The sequence below is a fragment of the Haliaeetus albicilla genome, chromosome 7, assembly GCF_947461875.1.
Source record: "Haliaeetus albicilla chromosome 7, bHalAlb1.1, whole genome shotgun sequence".
In the NCBI taxonomy this organism is placed as follows: domain Eukaryota; kingdom Metazoa; phylum Chordata; class Aves; order Accipitriformes; family Accipitridae; genus Haliaeetus; species Haliaeetus albicilla.
In genome coordinates, this window is record NC_091489.1 from 14,188,745 (window position 1) to 14,208,103 (window position 19,359).

General features: G+C 40.7%; 1 protein-coding gene across 6 annotated transcripts in view; it reads left to right on the top strand.

Moving 5' to 3' along the window:
* Positions 1 to 19,359, top strand: part of PLEKHG1 (pleckstrin homology and RhoGEF domain containing G1) — a 137,038-nt gene that overhangs the window by 108,952 nt on the left and 8,727 nt on the right. For all 6 annotated transcript variants that reach the window (XM_069787005.1, XM_069787004.1, XM_069787006.1 and 3 more), the window contains 9 exons: positions 2,984 to 3,053; positions 10,110 to 10,156; positions 10,616 to 10,766; positions 11,750 to 11,881; positions 14,252 to 14,434; positions 14,523 to 14,618; positions 14,733 to 14,819; positions 17,410 to 17,443; positions 18,469 to 18,564. In XM_069787005.1, the coding sequence (XP_069643106.1) occupies positions 2,984 to 3,053; positions 10,110 to 10,156; positions 10,616 to 10,766; positions 11,750 to 11,881; positions 14,252 to 14,434; positions 14,523 to 14,618; positions 14,733 to 14,819; positions 17,410 to 17,443; positions 18,469 to 18,564 (896 nt within the window). The remainder of the gene's footprint in view (positions 1 to 2,983; positions 3,054 to 10,109; positions 10,157 to 10,615; positions 10,767 to 11,749; positions 11,882 to 14,251; positions 14,435 to 14,522; positions 14,619 to 14,732; positions 14,820 to 17,409; positions 17,444 to 18,468; positions 18,565 to 19,359) is intronic.

Sequence of the window (19,359 nt, forward strand, 5' to 3'; positions counted from 1 at the left end):
TGTTTTTTTTTTTTCTTTTTACTGAAAGTCTGAACTTTTCAGATTAATTTTCCAGAACTTTGTATGGTGAAAGTATTCTACCATAAAGACCAGCTTGTGCCTGCTATGTCCATTTTTGTTTTGAATGCTGTGTTCTGTCAGGCATTGAGAGAATGAAGTTTTTGAGAGATGCTGTTACTTTAGCATTTATGGCTAGACTGTGCAGTACTTGGTCATCAATGGGGGTTTTTTGTCATGGGTTCAGGACAAACCATGCTGTTTCCTTACTGCATCTTTCCATTCCTTCCATTCCACCAAAACTACCTGTCTGATGTCCCTGTCATTACCATCTCTTGCTTGCTCCAATTTAGATCAAAACAGAGAAGAAAAATACTTTGTTTTGTTTTAAAATGGTGTGGTGATGATAGAAAATGAATACAATAAAAAAATTGCCTCGTCTGAATTGTGTGTGCAAATAGGGTGATTATTTGCAGACAGGTAAATGTTTTTATCTCACTCCTCTTGACCTCCTATAGTCAACAGCTTGATACTAACCTGCACTTTGTCCTATTGAAAATCTTCATCCACAGGGGAAAGATAAGTGTATTGTCTTGAAAATAATTTGTAGTCCAAAAAAATCAAAGCATCCTAAAAGACATTGTAACGAGACTTTTACTCATTTGACTTGAAAAGATAATGAATGCCCTGCATGAAAAATTGTCAGTCTCTTTCTGCTTATCTCTCTCACCCCAAAGGAGTTAGCATTGGCTATTGATGATGATCATACAGATTGACATTTTTCCAGCCCATAATAATCCAAGCTATATAACTCGGTACATGTTCTTAAATGGCACTGGCACTTGTGGCATGCTTCAGTCTAAGTCTTGTTAGTGATTCAGCTACGAGAGCATGGAGTTCCTCTGACGGTGCTCCCTCGTGCTCCCTTCCTGCCGGGTGGTTGGCACAAGCAAGTCATGGACACCGAGAGCTGTGGGGTACCAGCTGTGAACAGTGTAAAACCTGTGGATATTCAGGTGAAGGGAACTCAAGCTTTTCTCTATTGTTTCTTCTGCCTCCTGCCAGGTACTTAGATGTAGCCTATAATAAGCTAAAAAAGCCCTGCTTTTTTACATGTCAGCTTGTTATTATAGGGATTTATTTAAGTTTTTTATGATTCCTGGGCATGACAGATTTGTTATTTTTACGGAGGCAGGCTGCTCTTACCAATCCCATTCTTACCAGCCAGGTGAGACAGAAGAGAGCGCAGTATAGGTAACAAAATCTTTCAAAGCAGCACAGCCCTTACACTATGGGCTTGTGCTGAAGACACAAGCCACTAGCATATTTACTGTATAAACTTGGACTCATCGCATGAATGTATAAAATCTTCAAGTGTTGCATTACTGTATCCTGTAGGAGAAATAATGTGGTATTATAGGAGACCAGTAGGAATAAAATGGCAATCAGGGTGCTACATACTCTAAGCCATCAGGAGAATGTCTGCCTGCTGGACAGCAGGAATCCTCTGGCCTGTTCACTGCATTTGATGTTATTTCCAAAACTCGTGTAGAACGCAATCAGCCATTATAAACTAATGGTTATGGTCACCATTGCTACAGCTTGCTTCTTTTGCTGATGTAACGAGCTTCGTGAGTGTGGGGTATCAAGCAAGGGTCATATTTTTATTCCCATTTTGATGAAGGGAGAAACTGAGGTGTGGATCTTAAATTGTTGCTGTAGAGTGGCTTAGTGACCGCTGAACCTAAGGTCTTTGTCTGTCTTTGTTCCTTGTGAATGACTGCTGATTTCTCCCCTTCCTTCCTCCAGTAATTAGAGAAGCAAAGAACAAGTCAGGAAACTTCTCTGGTTTACTCCTTTTCTTTCTTAGAGAGGGAAATTGTGTCTGCTTAGAGGGGAAGAGGGTAGTTCCCTAGATACAGGCTTAGCAACTCTTATACAAAACTCGTTCAGGGAACCAGCTGTGAACTGGGAGAAAAGGAGCCCTAAACGGAAAATCATCTGATGAGAAAGGGGGGGGGGGGGGGGGGGGGGAAGAAAAGTTCTATTAGAGAACAATTTGGCAGAAAACTCAGTTTCTTCTCTCATTTTTCTGAGTACATCTTTCAGTACTAAAGACTATTTGGATCAAGGAGAGACCTTTGGGGTTTTCTTCTTCTGCTTGAACTGTTTCTTTCACTGAATTGGCTTTTAAGAACTGATTTTCATACAACAGCGAACATGCTCCCTTACTGCTTTGCTCCTGTTACAATGAATTCATTTCCTGCTTGGCATGTGAAAATTATAGAATCCTCTCAGTAAGGTTTTATTTTTATGCATGTAGAATTTATATATTCCCATCCAGAAAACTTTTTCCCGGCTAACTATTTTTCTTCAGTGAAGAGACCCACTGGAGGTAGACAAATTTTCCTGAGTGAGCTTATTACCATTCTTCTTGTATGTGTAATACATCCCTGGTTCTCATCTGTGTTTTCCAGACCAGCTTCTCATTTCCCTCAGTCAAGTAAAGCTCCGAGAACATACGAAGTCTTTATAGAACAGGGCATGTGCTTCAGTATCTTTTAAATTTTGTTAGTTTAAAATTTTGTTAGTTTAAAATTTTGTTAGTTGATGTACAAGCTACACAACCGTCTGACTACACTGCTATGAGTATCACAGAAGGGCTGTCAATCTGAAGGGAGGGACTCAGCTTGGCTTAGGGGATCAGCAACCCATGGTCATTGTGATGACTTGAATTTTTAAGTATGTGGGAATACCATTTCCTTAGAATGCTCCTTTGCCTCCAAACAAAAAAACCCATTGGCTATACATCTAGAGAGAATAGGGGCATCAAAGGGGTCTCGTTCCCTTTTTAGGACTCCCTGTGTTAAGTGCTTTGGGCATCACTGCCGTGAATGATGAAGCACTGTCTGGCTCTGAATATACAAGTGTGTCTATTCCAAGGTGTGCCATAATTGTCTTTCCTTTTTCCTGTTCTCTGTTTTAGTGAACTTTTGCAAGATTTGGAAAACTGTGAAAATGATCCTGTGGCTATAGCAGACTGTTTTGTTTCCAAGGTAAGTGGCTACTGCAGGAGTCTGTAGCACAACACCAGTTGAAGAGTGATATGGGGGAATACGATTAATTTATTAGTTTTTGAGACCTAATTTTGACAGCTTGTGTGACTTCCACCAAGAAAAGTTAGCAAAGCTATGGAAGGGGAAGGAATTTCTCTTAGTAGGCAATAGGGATATGGCTCTGATTTGCATTTAAAAAATCAGGAAAAAGGCATTGTTTTCTTCAATAAGTGTATCTGTACTGGTGGAACTATTGATCTAGGGTTCATTTTTAGATCTTTTTTTGTGGTGTATTATAGGGATTCTTTTTTTTCCTCCTTTTTTAATATAGGAGATCAAGTGATACTCCCGTTATGCCTTGTCAGCTTAAAAACAACTAGAGAATACAACTTGGCTGCATTTTCAGAAAAGGCAATAACCTTAACATACTTGTGGCCATATTGTTTTCCAAGATGCGTTTTTTCCTGAATCCAGCAGCCATACCTTTAATTTTCTTTTTAAAGGGGATGGCCTGAAGTCTAGCCTTAAGATTCAAATCTCATTCTCTCTGAAACGTTTTGAATTTTCTGAACATTGATCTGACATCTTCATTCTATTGGGCAATTCCAAAGGCAAGAATTACAGAGAAGGAAAAGTTGTCAGGTGCAGGAGCGATATGGGGAATCAAAGTAGGCGTCCTTCATTCTAGGAAACCCAGAGAGCCAGTCGGGGAAAAGGGGAACGGCTATAATGGGTGGGACAAGAAGAGATGAAGTAATTTGGGCTACAGATGACTGCAGTTCAGTGCAGACTTCGCCAGAGAACCCATGTTTGCCTTGAATCTGTAGAGCCCAAGCGTGTTAAGCAGTAATGCCGTATCTATGGTATTTCTGGGGGAAGAAGGGCATGTAGTTATTTAAATTTGGATAATCTATGTATAGCTGTGTGTGCCTGTCTCCATTTAAGAAAAACCACCAAAACGACAAAACTGTTGTGTTTTAGGCTTTGTCATGAAATCAGTATCGCCAGCACCAAGCATTCAATATAACAGGTCTAACACAAGGATTTAGGATTAACTGGACCACGCTATTTTGTTTGGCACTATTGTGACAGAAGGGATTTTATTGGAAAGGGGAGTGATGATACCAGCTTAGTGCTGCCGTTTCACTGGATCACTTGCTTGAGTTGAGTTTGAGAAAGCTATTATTTATCTAGTAATTGATCTTTTGTAAGCACTGAAAGATATCGGTGTTGGCACTGCTACTACAAACATAGGATGTATTTTTGCCCCATTACAATGGGATTTATGGCACGTTGTTCTGGCTCCAAATAGCCTGTGCTGAGTTGAAGGAGAGAGAATGGGGTAAGGGCAAACACAAAGTCCTGCTTCTGGAATGGGTAACTCCATGTGCATGCTGGGTCATGTCAGCCGGACCGGCTGACTAGGAAGCAGCTTGGCAGAAAAGGATCTGGGGTCCTTGCAGACAAGAAGTTAAGCATAAGTCAGCAGAGTGCCCGTGCAGTGAAGGCCAATTGTGAGGCCTTTAGGATATTTACAGATACCATGGTTTGGAGCTGGTAGGTCTTCCTGCTGTACTGCTTGCTTATAGCTGGGACCGCTGGGACTACTCCTGGCTGGGACATGAAACAGAGGTGGTGCAAGTGATAATAGCAAGTCCAGGAAAAAGTTGCACACTCATTCGTATTGGCCAGCTGAAAGGAGTTTTCTGGTAGACTTTCTGGCCATTAGTTCCAAAATCCAGCTGTGTATCATTGCTTGTGCTTTTTGTTCCCTTGTCAAATGCTTTTAGCATTTGTATTATTGGCAGGCAACTGCCTGATGGCTCAGAAATTGCTAGAGATGGCAGTCCTAACAAGCATTTTTTAGCTTCATCCAGACAAGTGCAAACACTTAAAAGCAAAATCAAACAATACCAAAATACCCCACAGTTTTGGTTTTGGCTGTGAAGATGTCATTACAGCAACTGCTGACAGTCTTAACAGATTCCGGTTGTCCATTCTTGGTTGCTTGTATCTTCCCAGCATTGAGTAGTGGAAATAAAACTGCCTTTTTTGGCAGTATGCAGTCCTTCAAGTCTTAGGGGACTTTGGCAATTTATTGTTTGATTGCTTTGAGTGTGCTAGATCTTCACTGTGAAGGATATTATCATGCTGAAGTCATAGCTCACAGCCTTAGCTAATGGATGTAGCTCCGCTCTGGAGCTTCTTTAATGCTTCCAGTGGAACTGTGCTTAGGTTACGTGAGCTCTGGCTATAGTGCCATTTTTTCACCCTCCTGGTTCAGCTGTGAATATCGTAGTTGTTGGGGATTTAAACGTATAATCGAGTTTTCACTGTAGGCACCGTGTTTACTTTTTGCATTTCGTGAAGCTCTGTAATTGAATAAAGTAATAGCGATTTCTTTCTTCTGGATTCCTGGGAAATGACACAAGTTGGTTTGCATATATAACAGAACAGTTATGGTTAAAGTAGCTCTGGAACTTGTTGGAACCAAAATGTTTGATATTTGTGAAAACATCTAGGGAGCTTCATTTTGTAAGGTCTGGTTTTGGACCATATTTGATGGACTGTTTCTTTGAACTTGACTTGGTTATTTGGTTTTGCTCAATAAAATTTGCTGCATAGCATTTTATACTTCCCTCACACAATCATACATCACTGCATTTCCTGTGTATCACTTTCATGCTTGAGTACGAAACAGCCTTGCAACTTTTAAGGGAAATAGAGTAAAGATTATCAAATCACATTAGCCCACTTTGAACAAAACCTCCTAACTGTGGATTTGAATCTTTGTCTTCACATTTGTTGTGCTGAGTGCCAAAAGTAAATGCTCCTAAAGTGCTCCTAAAATGGCAGCTTTTATTTGTTAACAGACTTCAGCAAGATGTCTGTAGTGTAAGCTAGCCAGTAACATAAAACTAACAGATAAAATAAGCATGCAAAGCTATGACTTTATATAAATAGAAATATTTAATAACAACTTACAACATTGTATTAATTCGCTCTGTTTTCAGATATTTTAATTCATTAATAACTCACAGGCAAATAGACACAAATGGAGAAAAGCACACTTTTTTAAAACCTTCTGTCTGGTCATGACCTTTCTGCCCCAAGATGCGATGGTCCGGATGTGTCTACCAGCTCTGGTCCTGCCTCTTTGTCTAGAGGAACTGTATTAACTCTAGTACGTTTAATGTCTTGGAGACATTTTGCTGGTAACTGTAATCGGAGGCGGATAAAAAGGTTCCAGTACAAGCTTAGCTATAGCTTAATTATTCACATAAAGATTGTTTATAAGTTTTCTTAACAACTCAGTCTTTCATTTTCATAGTAATGATGCCAATGTTAATTAGAAGATTGACTTCACTATTCCACACGTTTACATTTAAGTGGGTTGTAAAGGAGAGCTTAATTCTGGCATGTTGCTCTTCTCATTCAGCACCCCAGAAATTCAGAACATATGTTTTCTGAAAGACACACCAACAGCTTAACCAAGGGGAAAGGGAGAATTACTCTAATCTAGCATCTCATTAATGAAGAGGAGATCCAGGCAATTGGCTTCAGCTTACACTCTGACTCAGCTCATTTTCTCAGTCTCCATTTTCTTTTAAAGTGCCTTTTATGGCTGTAAAAAAGCACAGTGCACCAAGAGTTGAGAGAAGATCTGGGATGTAGCCACGTGCTTGGCACTTCATTTCATGTGGAGGAGACGCACAGTGAATTGATTCAGCAGTGGGGGACAAGCTAAGTATAGCTGGGATCTGCTTGCGCTTGGCTTTGCTGTTCAGGGTGAGCTGTAGTCAGTGCGGATGAACTCTTGGCTTGGGTGCCAGTTTTTGCACCCTTTACCAGACCAGCTTTGGGCCCCCAGATTAAAAAAGATCCCTGGAGCAATTCCAGTCTCCCCGCGGAGCTCATTTTTAATCTGGTTTGAAGACAGTTGAGGTGAACAAAAGAACTTTTAAGCTGAGTAAGTTTAAGACTGTCTAAGGAAATACTGATGAGTATAGCTGGTGTTTCACTTGCTATGTGAAAGTATTGATAGAAGTATATTTAATCCATCTTAGTCCTGTTTTTTCTGTTGCTTCGGAACATAGTTCATAGCACTGGCTTTAGCCTACATGGCCTGTGCCCTGATATCCTCCTAGTAACACAGCGCTTGCTCTGGGGAGTCTGCTGTGAAGTAGAGAAGACCAGTTGGGCGTGTGAACTAAAGGTCCAGTCTTTGACCACGCAGAGGTGCTGGGTAACCAGGCAGGCAGTGGGAGAATGGCCGTCCCGGTTAGTGTGGCTTCCTTAACTCAGGCTTAGGAAGAGCCGCGCTTGGAAGTGGCTCTCCTGGCCGCTCTCCCAACGCGTTCATGCGAATCCTGCCAATGCCTCGGCGAGGTGTATGATGCTGATTCGTTCCAGCTTCTTAAGGGTGAATGCGTATGAACAATCTCATTCTGGAGGCAAAATACATGTAGTTGACTTTCTACTGGCTGTATGCTCGCATAGCTTGGTAGAAGTAAATGCTCTCTGATGGTTTCGTTTGAAATGAGCTGTGGCACAGTGAAGCGCGTACACATGTAAGTGCAGTATGAAGTTTGGAGTCTTGTCTGTACAGAAAGTGGGGATGATTGTGAAACCATTCTTAAAGTTTTAGAGGTGTTGAGGGCATAAGGAACTACTTTTTTTTCTTTTTTTTTTTTTTAAATACAAGTTGTTCCACTTAGCTAGACTAACAAAAAATCCCACTGAAAATAATTTTGACCTTGTGTTTAACCCCCCCCCCAACCCCAATACAACACCAAAAAACCCCAACAAACCACAACCTACCCCCCAGCCCAAAGAACCCAAAGTGAAAGAGTGTGAAAAGGCTCCTGAGAATTTCAGACTTGCTTTTGATTTTGTGGTGAACATGCACTCAGTCTACTCTGAAACTCTGAAATGTTTAGCCTTGTATGTTTTATAGATAATGCTTTCATTTGTTAAAATTTCACAACAGATATTTCTTTTTTTTTTGTTTGAAAAGCAGAACAATCATGTGACTACATTTATGACTAAAATATATATATATTTAAAAAAAAAACTGGCACAAAGTGTTCTGCACTTTGCGTATGAAGTAGTTCTATAAATGGCATTGTTCTGTGATTGTAGCAATGGGAATATATTACAATTTATACCAAAAAGCCCCTAAATGAAAACCTTGTTTTAATGTATGCGTATATAAAATAAATCACCTTTTTTCATCATACTGAATTTCATCCTAATGCTCTCTTAAGCACTCTGACTTCTTATGAGTGCTGGCTAGTTTGGTAGTGATTGCCATAGAAAATTACAGAGTGTAATGTCTGCAGCGCTCTGAGGTTTTTTAATTCTTCATTTTGAGCGGAGTGGGTTTGGAACTGTGGCTGGGGTCCCAAGCGTGGACGTGGAGAGGCTGTGACACAAGCTCGCTGCCTGTGGGTGTGGACACAGGGCATAGGTACACCGCTGTAAAAACCAGTTGCGACAGCAAAATTAGCCCGAGTGTGAAAGACCAAGCTAAATTGTTTAACTGTATTTGTATCAAGACTACATTGAGTTGGCTGGTTTCTAAGATGAGTGCAGTTTAATAAGTTTACAGCACACTAGTGAGTAAATGGGGATCGCAGTCCCCTTGGGAAACATTTATTAGAGGTTTGTTCAAGTTATTTATTTTTTTCAGAACGGTTAATATTGAAATCCAGTAAGAAATACTGAATTGCAGTGACTTGTACTCATGTGGAGTAGCACCTTCCTTTGTACAGGGTCCTTATGAATCACTGCTCAGTGGAGAACTGAATGGCACAACCCGCTTTACCCCTGCGAGAGCGGGAAGGGAGCAGTGCTGTTGGAAATGGGGAAGGGTATTCTTTCTGATGAATGGTTTAAAAACCCCCCAAAACCAAGGAGAAACAAAAGCCACAGCCTGCATCAGCCCTTTCCCCAAGTGGTATTGCTCCTTGGAGCGCTGTTGCCTTCTGTGAAGGCAAATCCTTGGTCTTGCCGTTCATCAGCGACTACCCCCCACGGAGCACAGTTATCCTGCTGCAGAATGCCAGAGTCCCTCCTGAAGATGCTTTGAGTGGAAACTGGGGTCTTGTTTACTACTGGAAGACTGCTTTTTATCGGTCTAGGCCTCAGGAAAGAAAAAGTATTTGATTTCAGGAGCACTTTGCAGTTCTGCAGTGCTTTCCTGGTCTTTAGGGCTCCAGCAAACTGCAGAAATTACATATTATTTGGGACAGAAGCTGATAGGCAGATGTGAACTTAAAGCACACGGGAATGTTTCTAGAAACCTGTTCTTGCATAGAATTAAATGATGATGATTAAGAAGAAAAATCTTAGGCCAAGGAAGAAAGAAATGAAACTCAAGCTTTTGCTCTGAGAAGCTTGTCAGCTTTAAGTGTGGGCAATTTCACTGTGACAGGCAAGTGTGGAAACCCACCTAAATCTTGTTGCAACTTGTTTGGGTAGTAACTTTCAGCTTGCACAGAGTAATAATTTAAGAAAAAAAAAAAACAAACCCTCTTGTGGCTTCTAATTTTCACGCTTAGACTGTGCTCAAACATGAAAGTATAGTTGTTTGAAAATTGCACGCCGAACATAACCTGCAAAACTTACTTCTCCCAGTTTGCAGGTATGTGCTTTATCATGCACAAAACATGGCATGTGCAAGTCAGTTGTTTGGAGGGGGCTGGTGGGGTGGTGGGGGTGATGGTAGTGATGTTTTTTGTGGTTTTGTTTTTGTTTTGTGGTTGTTTTTTTTTAAGATGCATAGATTGTCATAAAGGACTTTGGAGGCCTATTGCAAAACTGCTTGCTTTATCTCTATGTAGGTTTCTTTTGTTTTTTTCCTTTAAGTAATGGAAAAAATCTCCAAAAAGAAAAAATGAAATTCAATGAATAGGTCTCTGGCAGTGTTAGGACTATTCATTGATCAGGAACTGGAGGAGGCGTTGTCTTGATGTCATAAACTTTACCTCGCACATGTGTTAGCTGCTACTTTGACAAAATCTGAATATATGTAAACCTTTCCTCCCTATGCAGAGTGAAGATTTCCACATATATACACAGTACTGCACCAACTACCCAAGGTAGGAATACTGGGTTCCCTTTTTTCATTTGTCCCTCCACCTGTTTATGTAATGCAGTTTACAGTCTATACAAAAAAACATTGTGTCCTTTCTCCCCTCCAAATTGGAGGGAGAATCAAGCAGTTTACCTTTTTTTCTTTTAACTTAAAATAAATTAAAAAAAATACTTATCTGAAGTTTTATTTTGACTCTTGTCTTTCATTGCTGTTATCATCCTTTAGAAAATGATGGTCTTATTCTGCATTGCTCCAAATGTGTGATTCCCAGTGAGAGTGGTTACATGTCAAAGGAAAATATAACTGAATTCACAACGTAACTTAAAAAAAACCCCCAAACCCAGCAGTGATTTGATTAGGAACCTGCTGCCCCCTTTTATGAGGGAAGAAAGAAACAATTCTTGACTTTACTTACAGACTTAGAGAGACAATGTGTCTTAAAGCTATGTTTTGATGTTTCCAGGTCGGTGGCTGTGTTGACAGAGTGCATGAGGAACAAGGCACTGGCCAAGTTCTTCAGAGAGCGGCAAGAAGCGCTGCAGCATTCTCTGCCCCTGGGCTCCTATCTCTTGAAACCTGTCCAGCGCATCCTCAAGTACCACCTGCTTTTGCATGTAAGCACCCGTTAGAAACGTATGTCATTTAGAGCTGCTGCACGTTGAAGTTCTGCCTTGTACAAGGCTTGATGGTTAGAAAGGTTCTGGATTTCTTTTGATGCTCTTTCTTTTGGGAGTGTTTGATTTCTACATATGGAGACTCTGTCTTCGTCATTTCACAGCGTATGCATATATTTGGAGTGGGGAATTTATAGTAACAATTTTAGACACATTGAATCAGTCTGTGCATCCAAATAATTAGCTTTTTTTAAAAAAAAAAGGTCTGTAATTCTGAGGTTGTTTGGAAGATTCTTGTCATGATTGAACACTTTTGTACACGAATTTATTATTCCAATGCAAACCAGCATTTTTGCACATGTTGCAGTGTTGGAGGTGGTTGAAAGGAGGGCTAAATACATATAAACACCCCAATCGGTAAGAATTTTGTGGGGAGGAGTGACTGAGGAAGTGGGAACTCTTTCTATATTCAGTGAATTGAGTTAAGCAAGTTTCGGAAATTCCTGCTTTATTGTTAACGTTTTCCACATATGTTTCCTATTAGAGAGTCATGTTCTAGTGAAGTGTAAAGACACTGATCCTTTTTTAAAATGTCTGGTGCTTTTCTGCTCTCCAACTGTAAAGTAATGCCTAATTCCATCAGGGTTTTGTAAGTGTGTAGATACATTCTGTGTTTTAAGAAAGCCATTAAAAGCTGTCTGAAAAGGTCTCCTGTCAGCATGCTGCGTTCTCTTTCTGTGCCTCTCTACTCACATTGGCTGCTGCAAGTATAGTCGCTGCTAAACTGACCGTAAAGGCTTGGCTTTGTTAGTCATCTTGTGTTAATCAAATTGATAACAACGTGTGCTAGTAACAAAGGCAGGGACGTTACATTTGAGTGATTGCAATGCAAAGACAAAATAGTACAGATAAAAACATAGTATTGTATCCAGCTGGGAAAATTCATTTAGAAATAACAGGACTTTTTTTTTTCCTGGTCTTAGGAAATAGAAAACCACCTTGACAAGGACACCGAGGGCTATGATGTGGTGCTGGATGCCATAGATACAATGCAGAGAGTGGCATGGCATATAAATGACATGAAGAGGAAACATGAACATGCCATCAGGCTCCAAGTGAGTTCCCGAAGAGATTTTACGGGTGTTTGTGAGCTGTTTTTGTCAATATATATGCCATTAACATTTTTTAGTTTATCTTTTCTTTTAATCTTTGTCAGTCATAATTTAGACCCCTGTTGAGTATGCCTGTGGCTGTTTGATCTTGGAAACCATGGTCATAGCTGCTGCAGGAAAATCTCAGACTTCTTTACCCTACAAGCAGCATCCTGTAAAGCATTTATTTTGCAGTAATATGGAACTTAAGATAACTTCTCTTTCTTCCTTTCCCTCAATTGTACAGCGCTGCTGTACAACCCTAGGGCATGGCTTTGTTCAGAAATCCTGTGGTTTCCGATTTCTCCCCTTTGTGCTGATTAATTTTGTTTTAAGGCATTTCTTGTGCTTCTTCTTGTTTAAGTACTTTCCTCTTGGGCTTTTGAAGACTCATTATCAGTTGCTTTGTGAAAAGTATAAACCTAGAAACATGATAGTTAGAAAAAGGTTAACTTTGCTTCAGTTGAAGAATTTTTGAGGAGAAAACAAAAGCTACACCCTGACTAAATTTTGGCATTGGGAGTGAGCTCTTTTGTAGACTTTTCACAGGTCTTCCGTTCTGTTTCAAACTTCCCAGTGAATCACGATTTTACATTACATTTTTGTCAGCAGTATTTACATCACTTTAAGAAAATTGGGGGGATTTTTTAGTTTATAAAAGGGAGTAATAGGCTTATACCATTCCAGAAATCTACGTCATGTTATTCTTTGTCCCTATTTTTCCTTTTAACATAAATGCATCTTATTTGCCCTCATTTTTTGTGGTGTGTTTTTTGGGTTTTTTTGTTTTGTTTTGTTTGTTTACGTGTAGGGAGAATAGAGTTACATTTGATAACATCTTGCCTGCAGCAGCGTAACCTTTGCCACACATTGCTGGAAATGCACACTAATGACTTTTAACAACAGCCTGCTATAAATCTGAGTAATGATAACCAGTAATATCTGGCAATAAAGAGGGTTACATGCTTTTGGAAAAAAAACGTTTTTAATTTTTTTTTTTTATTTATTGAGCTCAGCTGGAAAATATATGGAGTTATGGAAAAGGTTTATGTTCATAGTTACCCTTAAAAAAAGTAAAATCTGTTACTGCAGCCATAAGGATAGGTCTTCCATGGGCTATCATGCTGCCATTCGGTCTGTAATGCTGCAAGTACTGTGACAGCAGTTCCTGCTCAAAGTCTCCCTCAACAGCAGTGGACTTGATCGCTGTACCCTGACTTATTACAAGTTCCTGGAGAGATCTGATAAAATGCAACTTTTTTTGTTTGTTATGTTTAAATTTTCTTTTATAACAGTCTTGTGCATAGTCCAAAGTGTGTTGCTTTGGGATTTTCTTCCTGTGAATGCTCTAGGCTGCATTTGTGCTTTAAATGTACTGAGAGGTTTTCTAGTTGAATGCTGTATTAAAGTGTAATGTCCTAGAGAGACCAGCCTAGGATGAGGAAATCTGTCCTTGCTTTGCTAATGCTGCCAGGTTTAAAGTCCAATGGATGTTTTTAAAGATTTCTCCAGTTAAGGTTTAGTCTGCTTTTAGAATATGCTGTCCCATGCTTAAGTCCTACATCATTGCCACTGACAGAAAAAATGAGCAACTCAAGGAAACAAGAATAGCCATAGTTAAGTGACAGAGGCTTGTGAAGTTGTTCTTAGGTGTTTCTCTAGCCTTTTTTTTCTTAAGTAATAAATAAGGTGAGAAATATCTATGGTATGTATACAAATCATTAAAAACACAAGTAAATCTTCATCTCCAAATGATCAGTTGACCAAATCACTTCTAGTCCTTTAGTCTTCTGAGAAACGTCTCTTCAATCTTAACACCTCACAGAAGTGTCTTCTGTGATGGGTCTACAGTACACGCACCGGGCATTATAATTCATTCAGTGGTGGACCACACAACCTCAGGAGGATACCCAGGATGAGAGGGAGATGTTAAGAGGGATTGGTTAGGGACATAGAGGGGAGCAGGCACGAGAGAGACTGATGACTGAATTACAGACCATTTTCCATCTCTGTAAGTTTGGGGAGATGAGGCTGTGCTCTTTCATTACAGGCTGCCCCAGGGATCTCAGGGCTCTTGGCTGAGTCCATGCAGAGGCAGTAACCAGTGCTCAGGAGGGCACGTTTTAGTCTGGGCTTAGCAATAGGCCTCCAAGCACCTGGCTGCAATGTTGCATATAACCTAATAACCTCAGCACTGGTGTATGGTGACTTTCCATTGTTAGATGCTGCACGTTATATAGGAGAGTGGGAATGGCCTCAGCAGATTGTTTGAGTCTTCATTTACAGTAAGATCTCTGAAATGTACGTTGGTTGTTCTTCTTTAATCTCTTGCAGGAAATACAGAGTTTGCTCACTAACTGGAAAGGGCCAGACCTCACAAGTTACGGGGAGCTGGTGTTAGAAGGAACATTTCGCATTCAGCGAGCCAAAAATGAACGCACGTTGTTCCTCTTTGACAAGCTGCTGCTAATTACAAAAAAGAGAGATGAAACCTTTGTGTACAAAGCTCACATACTGGTACGTTGGAGAGCAGGTGGTAGCGTACTGTCTCTGGGTCTCCCCAAAACTCCTCCGTGATTCACGTTGTTGCCTCTCTTTGTTACAGTGTGGGAACTTGATGCTTGTTGAAGTAATACCAAAGGAACCCCTTAGCTTTAGCGTCTTCCACTACAAAAATCCCAAGATGCAACATACTGTCCAGGTATGACCGAAACCTCCCTGCCCACTGGGTAACCTGACTGATGACCGTATGCTACTCCTGACCCTGCATAGCGCAGTAATGCATTTTCTCACGGTGCTACAATTTTTTTATCAGGCAAAGTCGCAGCAAGACAAGCGCCTTTGGATTCTTCACCTGAAGAGGTTAATTCTAGAAAATCATCCTGCTAAAATTCCTGCCAAGGTAAAAATTCAGAGAAAAACAAACCACAAAACACCTCCTTTTATGTGCACTAACTTAAAGCAGTCTTGTTAGCTGCAAGATACATGGCAATTTACAGAAAGTTTAGACTCCTGGAGGTTAACTAACATGTTGTTTCCTTATATCTTTAAAAGTGCCTCAAAATTAGTGGGAAAGTTCTACTATAAGCGTCTACAGGGGTTGGTACAGGAGTAGAAGAATTTAACTGGGTTAGCATCATTGCTGTCTGCATTAGGATTTGCCCGCTAAGACATGAGTAACAGAGATGCAATATCAGTAAGCTTGACTGTAAAAGCATAACTTAGCTTGATACTGCCGGTCTGCACAACACCGATGTGCGCTTAATTGCAGCATATGTAGACATTACCAAGCTAATTTTAATCTGTCTTTGTTAGGTGTGGGAGCAGTGAAGCCAGTGGCAGCACACACTTCACTTTACGAATACACCCACCCACCCTGAACCCTGCATCCTTAGCTGTGACATCTAGGCTCTTTTTGGTGAGATAGCTAGCAAGCTTTGTGCCAGAGAAAATGAGGCACCAATATCATACTCAGAGCTGTAATGTCTTGGAGTAGGGAAACCTGATCCTTTTATTAAACCTGATCCCTTATATCCTTGTGGGTGCTGGTCTCTTCTGTCAGGTGGCTGGAGATAGGACAAGAGGAAATGGTCTCAAGTTGAGGCAAGGGAGATTTAGGTTGGATATTAGGAAAAAATTTTTTACTGAGAGGGTTGTCAGGCATTGGAACAGGCTGCCCAGGGAAGTGGTTGAGTCACCATCCCTGGAGGTGTTCAAAAAGCGAGTGGACAGGGTACTTCAGGACATGGTTTAGTGGGCATGGTTGATGGTTGGACTCAATAGTCTTGAAGGTCTTTTCCAACCTAAATGATTCTATGATTTATGAAATCCTGTTTTAGAGCTCCAGGTGATGTTTCCCAGTGTAACATATTGCACCTCTCAAAGGGTGTTAACCCTAGTTAACTCTTGCCATGACACAGCAGCCACTGACTTGTGTAGAAGCAGGATTTTTTTCTGATTTTTTTTTTTTCCCCCCTCACTGAGTTTACTGTTTTGGGGGTTTTTTTCAGCATTAGTTTCACTGATCAGTTTCCCTGACTTTTTTTCACCAAGTTTTATGCTGTAATGGCTAAAAAATGTTACCTGTGACTGACGTGCACGGTGCTGTACTAACTGTCATTTTCCACAGCTCAACAAAAAGAGAATTATGGGAGAAAAAAGCCCTAGTGGTTGCTATTACTAATTCTCCTCTTATCTTTTTGTTGACAGAGTTTATCGAAGGAATAATGTTTATGCTAGTATCTATGCTTACAGTGTAAATACTCACTGCAGTTTATTAGGTTGTAAAAAAAACCACTCATCTTTTGCATCAAGATTTTTTCTTACTTTTTCCTGGATTTTTTTTTTAATCTGTGGAAAAAACAGAAAACCAAAAATATAATGCCATTTTCTGCTCAGAGAAATAATTTCACTTGAGAAAGGAAAAATCTAACCAAATAAATCTCTGAGGTTGTCTGCACATTTTTTTCTTTTTTTTTTTTTTCTTTTTTTGACAAATGGGTAGTTGCTAGTTATGAGCCTTCTCTCTGCCCAGCTTTTGGAGGCTTTAATAGTAGTCCACATGTGACGCCTGGTGGAAAATTACGGAACTGCATCTGTAGAAGGGCAAGCAGGCTAGGCTATTTTATTTTAGCTTATTTTCTGATTTATGAGCTGATATGCTTGATAAAACATGCAGATTATTTTTTCTATTTTAAAAAAGTGACAAATTTTAAGCAATCATGAGACGCTTTTTATCCTGGTTCTATCTTACTTAAACCAAATTATGATTTATTTTTTTCAATAGCTGTTCCTCAAGGAATCTCTTAAAGGAAGCAAGGTTGATAGCGTTTTCTGTGCCAACAACTTCAGAGTTGAAAAATAATAGAGGAGTTAAACTATTTGATTTTTAGGGAGGAAACATTCTGTGAATCACCAAAAAAAAAAGTGATTTCCAGATACTAGGGCCAGTTTTGTGCCGATCCAAGCAGAATATGAAGACGTGTATCGACAGCTCTAAATTCTGGGACTTGCAGGGAGATCTCTGGAGGTTTGAGTCTCCATGGAGGAGACCCAGCCTGTGCAGCACGATCTTGGCACAGCACAGCCCCTGTCTTTGAAGCCACGGTAGTTTTTGCGGTCAGGTGTGCCATCACTACATCCTCCAGGAATTCCTCGTACCAGCGGGTGCCATAGGTACGCGGTTCTCCCCTTGCGCTAGCAGAAGGGAGGTGGGCACACAAGGCAGAGCTGGCGGGTGCAGTGAACAACAGGTTTTTGTGTGAAGCCCTGAAGATAAGCTCTGGTAACTGCCAGCAAAATTCTTCTTCACATTTGTAATGTGTCCAACACACAGAGAAAGACAGAAAATAACACTGCTAACCGTATTTATTAGTTCAAAAATTAAGCTTGCTGTTGTTTACATGTAAACTGAGTACTATCTGTAATATGCTATGTAATTTGTCCTTCTGCTTATAGTTTAACTTTTTAATTTGTCACTTTTTCTTTTTCAGGCCAAGCAGGCAATTCTAGAAATGGATGCCATACGTAAGTTGGTTCTTTTTCACTTTTGTTTTAAAAAAGCAATAAAACCTTCTTCAAAAGTTTGGCTTTAACTGTTGGTTTCATCTGAGACGGAAGAAGGCCAGGCTTACATTCCTTGAATTATGACCTTGCAGGAAAGCCCCAAATTGGGTGCAGATCCTGTGGAGCTCTGTAGGCGTTGGACTGACTGATCTGCAACCAACAAGTTATGCCTCATGTTGAGCAAGGAAGAGGCAGATCAGACCACCTGTAAACACTGGCCACTCTCTTTTGCTTACTCCATGCTGACTAAATGTATGACCTTTCCTGTGCTGTAGCATAAACTTCTTCTAGCTAGCACCTGCTGGAGGGCTAGCAAGAAGCAAACGCAGCTTGAAGAAGCACGTAGCAGTGTTATGACTTATTCCCGCTGGTAAACCTGCAGCTGGAGGACTGCGAGGCTTGTGCTGATGTCTGAAGAGTTTACCTGTCCCCCCCCTAGGAGCCAGTGTTAGAAAGCACATGTGATGCTGCTGTCTGCGCTCTGAGTGCGGTCCCACCTGCACGGTCCCTGCTGTGGCATCTGCTGCTTGCTGCCTTTGCTGGTGCAAACTGCATTAGCTCTTCGTGTTGCCAGTGATCCCTAGCAGCGCAGGGAAATGAGAATGATAGTCCTACGATATAAATGCTGAGGAAGTCTTGGAGTAAAGCAGGCTTCTTATTTATTTACGTAGTTGTTGTTGTAGAGAGTCGGTCGTGAAGGCTCTGACTGAGAAACTGGGCAAACAAGCATGATGATGATGGATAAGGGTTGCTGGGTTAGCCATCTGGAGCAAGGCACAACTAAATGGGCAAAGCGTTTCCATGGCTGGGTGGTTAACGGCTGCCCTACAGCAGCATATCTTGCTTGTGTTGCTTCAGGCTCTGATGAAGTGCCACTAAACCAGTCAGAAATGGACAATGGCACTGGCTCCGAAGAGAGCTGCTGATGCATGTGAAGTGACACCCTCGTCACTCTCTTATGCCTTGTGCCACTGCTTATTCCACAGATCACCCAGGCTTCCACTATAGCCCCGAGGGAGAAATGAAATCATCGTACCAGCCTAAAGAAGGCACTGCTCCTCACAGAGTGAGAAGGAAATCAGGTGAATAACCTCCTTTACCACCAAGATGACAAAAGGAAAACCAAGCAGGGTTGTTCAGGGTTGGGTGAGGCTGGGCACGGGGAATTGGTCTTTAACCTGCAGTCCATGCAGGTTTAACATGGCACAGTATCTCTCAGATATGGATGGAGCATCTTATTAACCATTTGTTGTTCGTGTGATTTATTTATTTTATCCACTGTTTGCATTTAATTTCATGGATATACATTCCTAATGGTGGATGCATAAAGAACAGTTGGTACTTTCTAATGGATAAAAGAATGCATATGGAGGAAAGCCAGTCACGTTATTTAAGTCTGACATTTCTCTCCCTGCCACCTCCCCACTCCCCCCCAAAATAATTACTGTCTTAGAAGTGGTTCCATCCTGATTATGATAAGCTTATTATTTCACAACATGATTACTATCTTTACTTAGTGTAATGTCTGCCTTATGGATAATAGAGATTTGAGAGGTGGTTATGCTGACTTTGGGGTTTTTTCCTCCTAGCTCAAACATACATCCATAATTACTGTTAGTTTCCTCTTGAAGACACTACCAATGTCTGTGTAGTTGGGTGACTTCATACTGCAGTCACTGTGTTCCCCTCTTCAGCTACTTAAAGACCTGTCCAATTTGGAGTGTGTAACACTGTGTATTCGGAATGACTTCATGAGAATGTTGTAGTGATTTATCATACAGCAGCACTTGTATCTAAAAAACAATCAGGTTTTAATTACTTCAGGCATCTTCCTTTGTTTCTGAGGTGAAGGATTGCATTGGTGCTGCTTTGCCTGT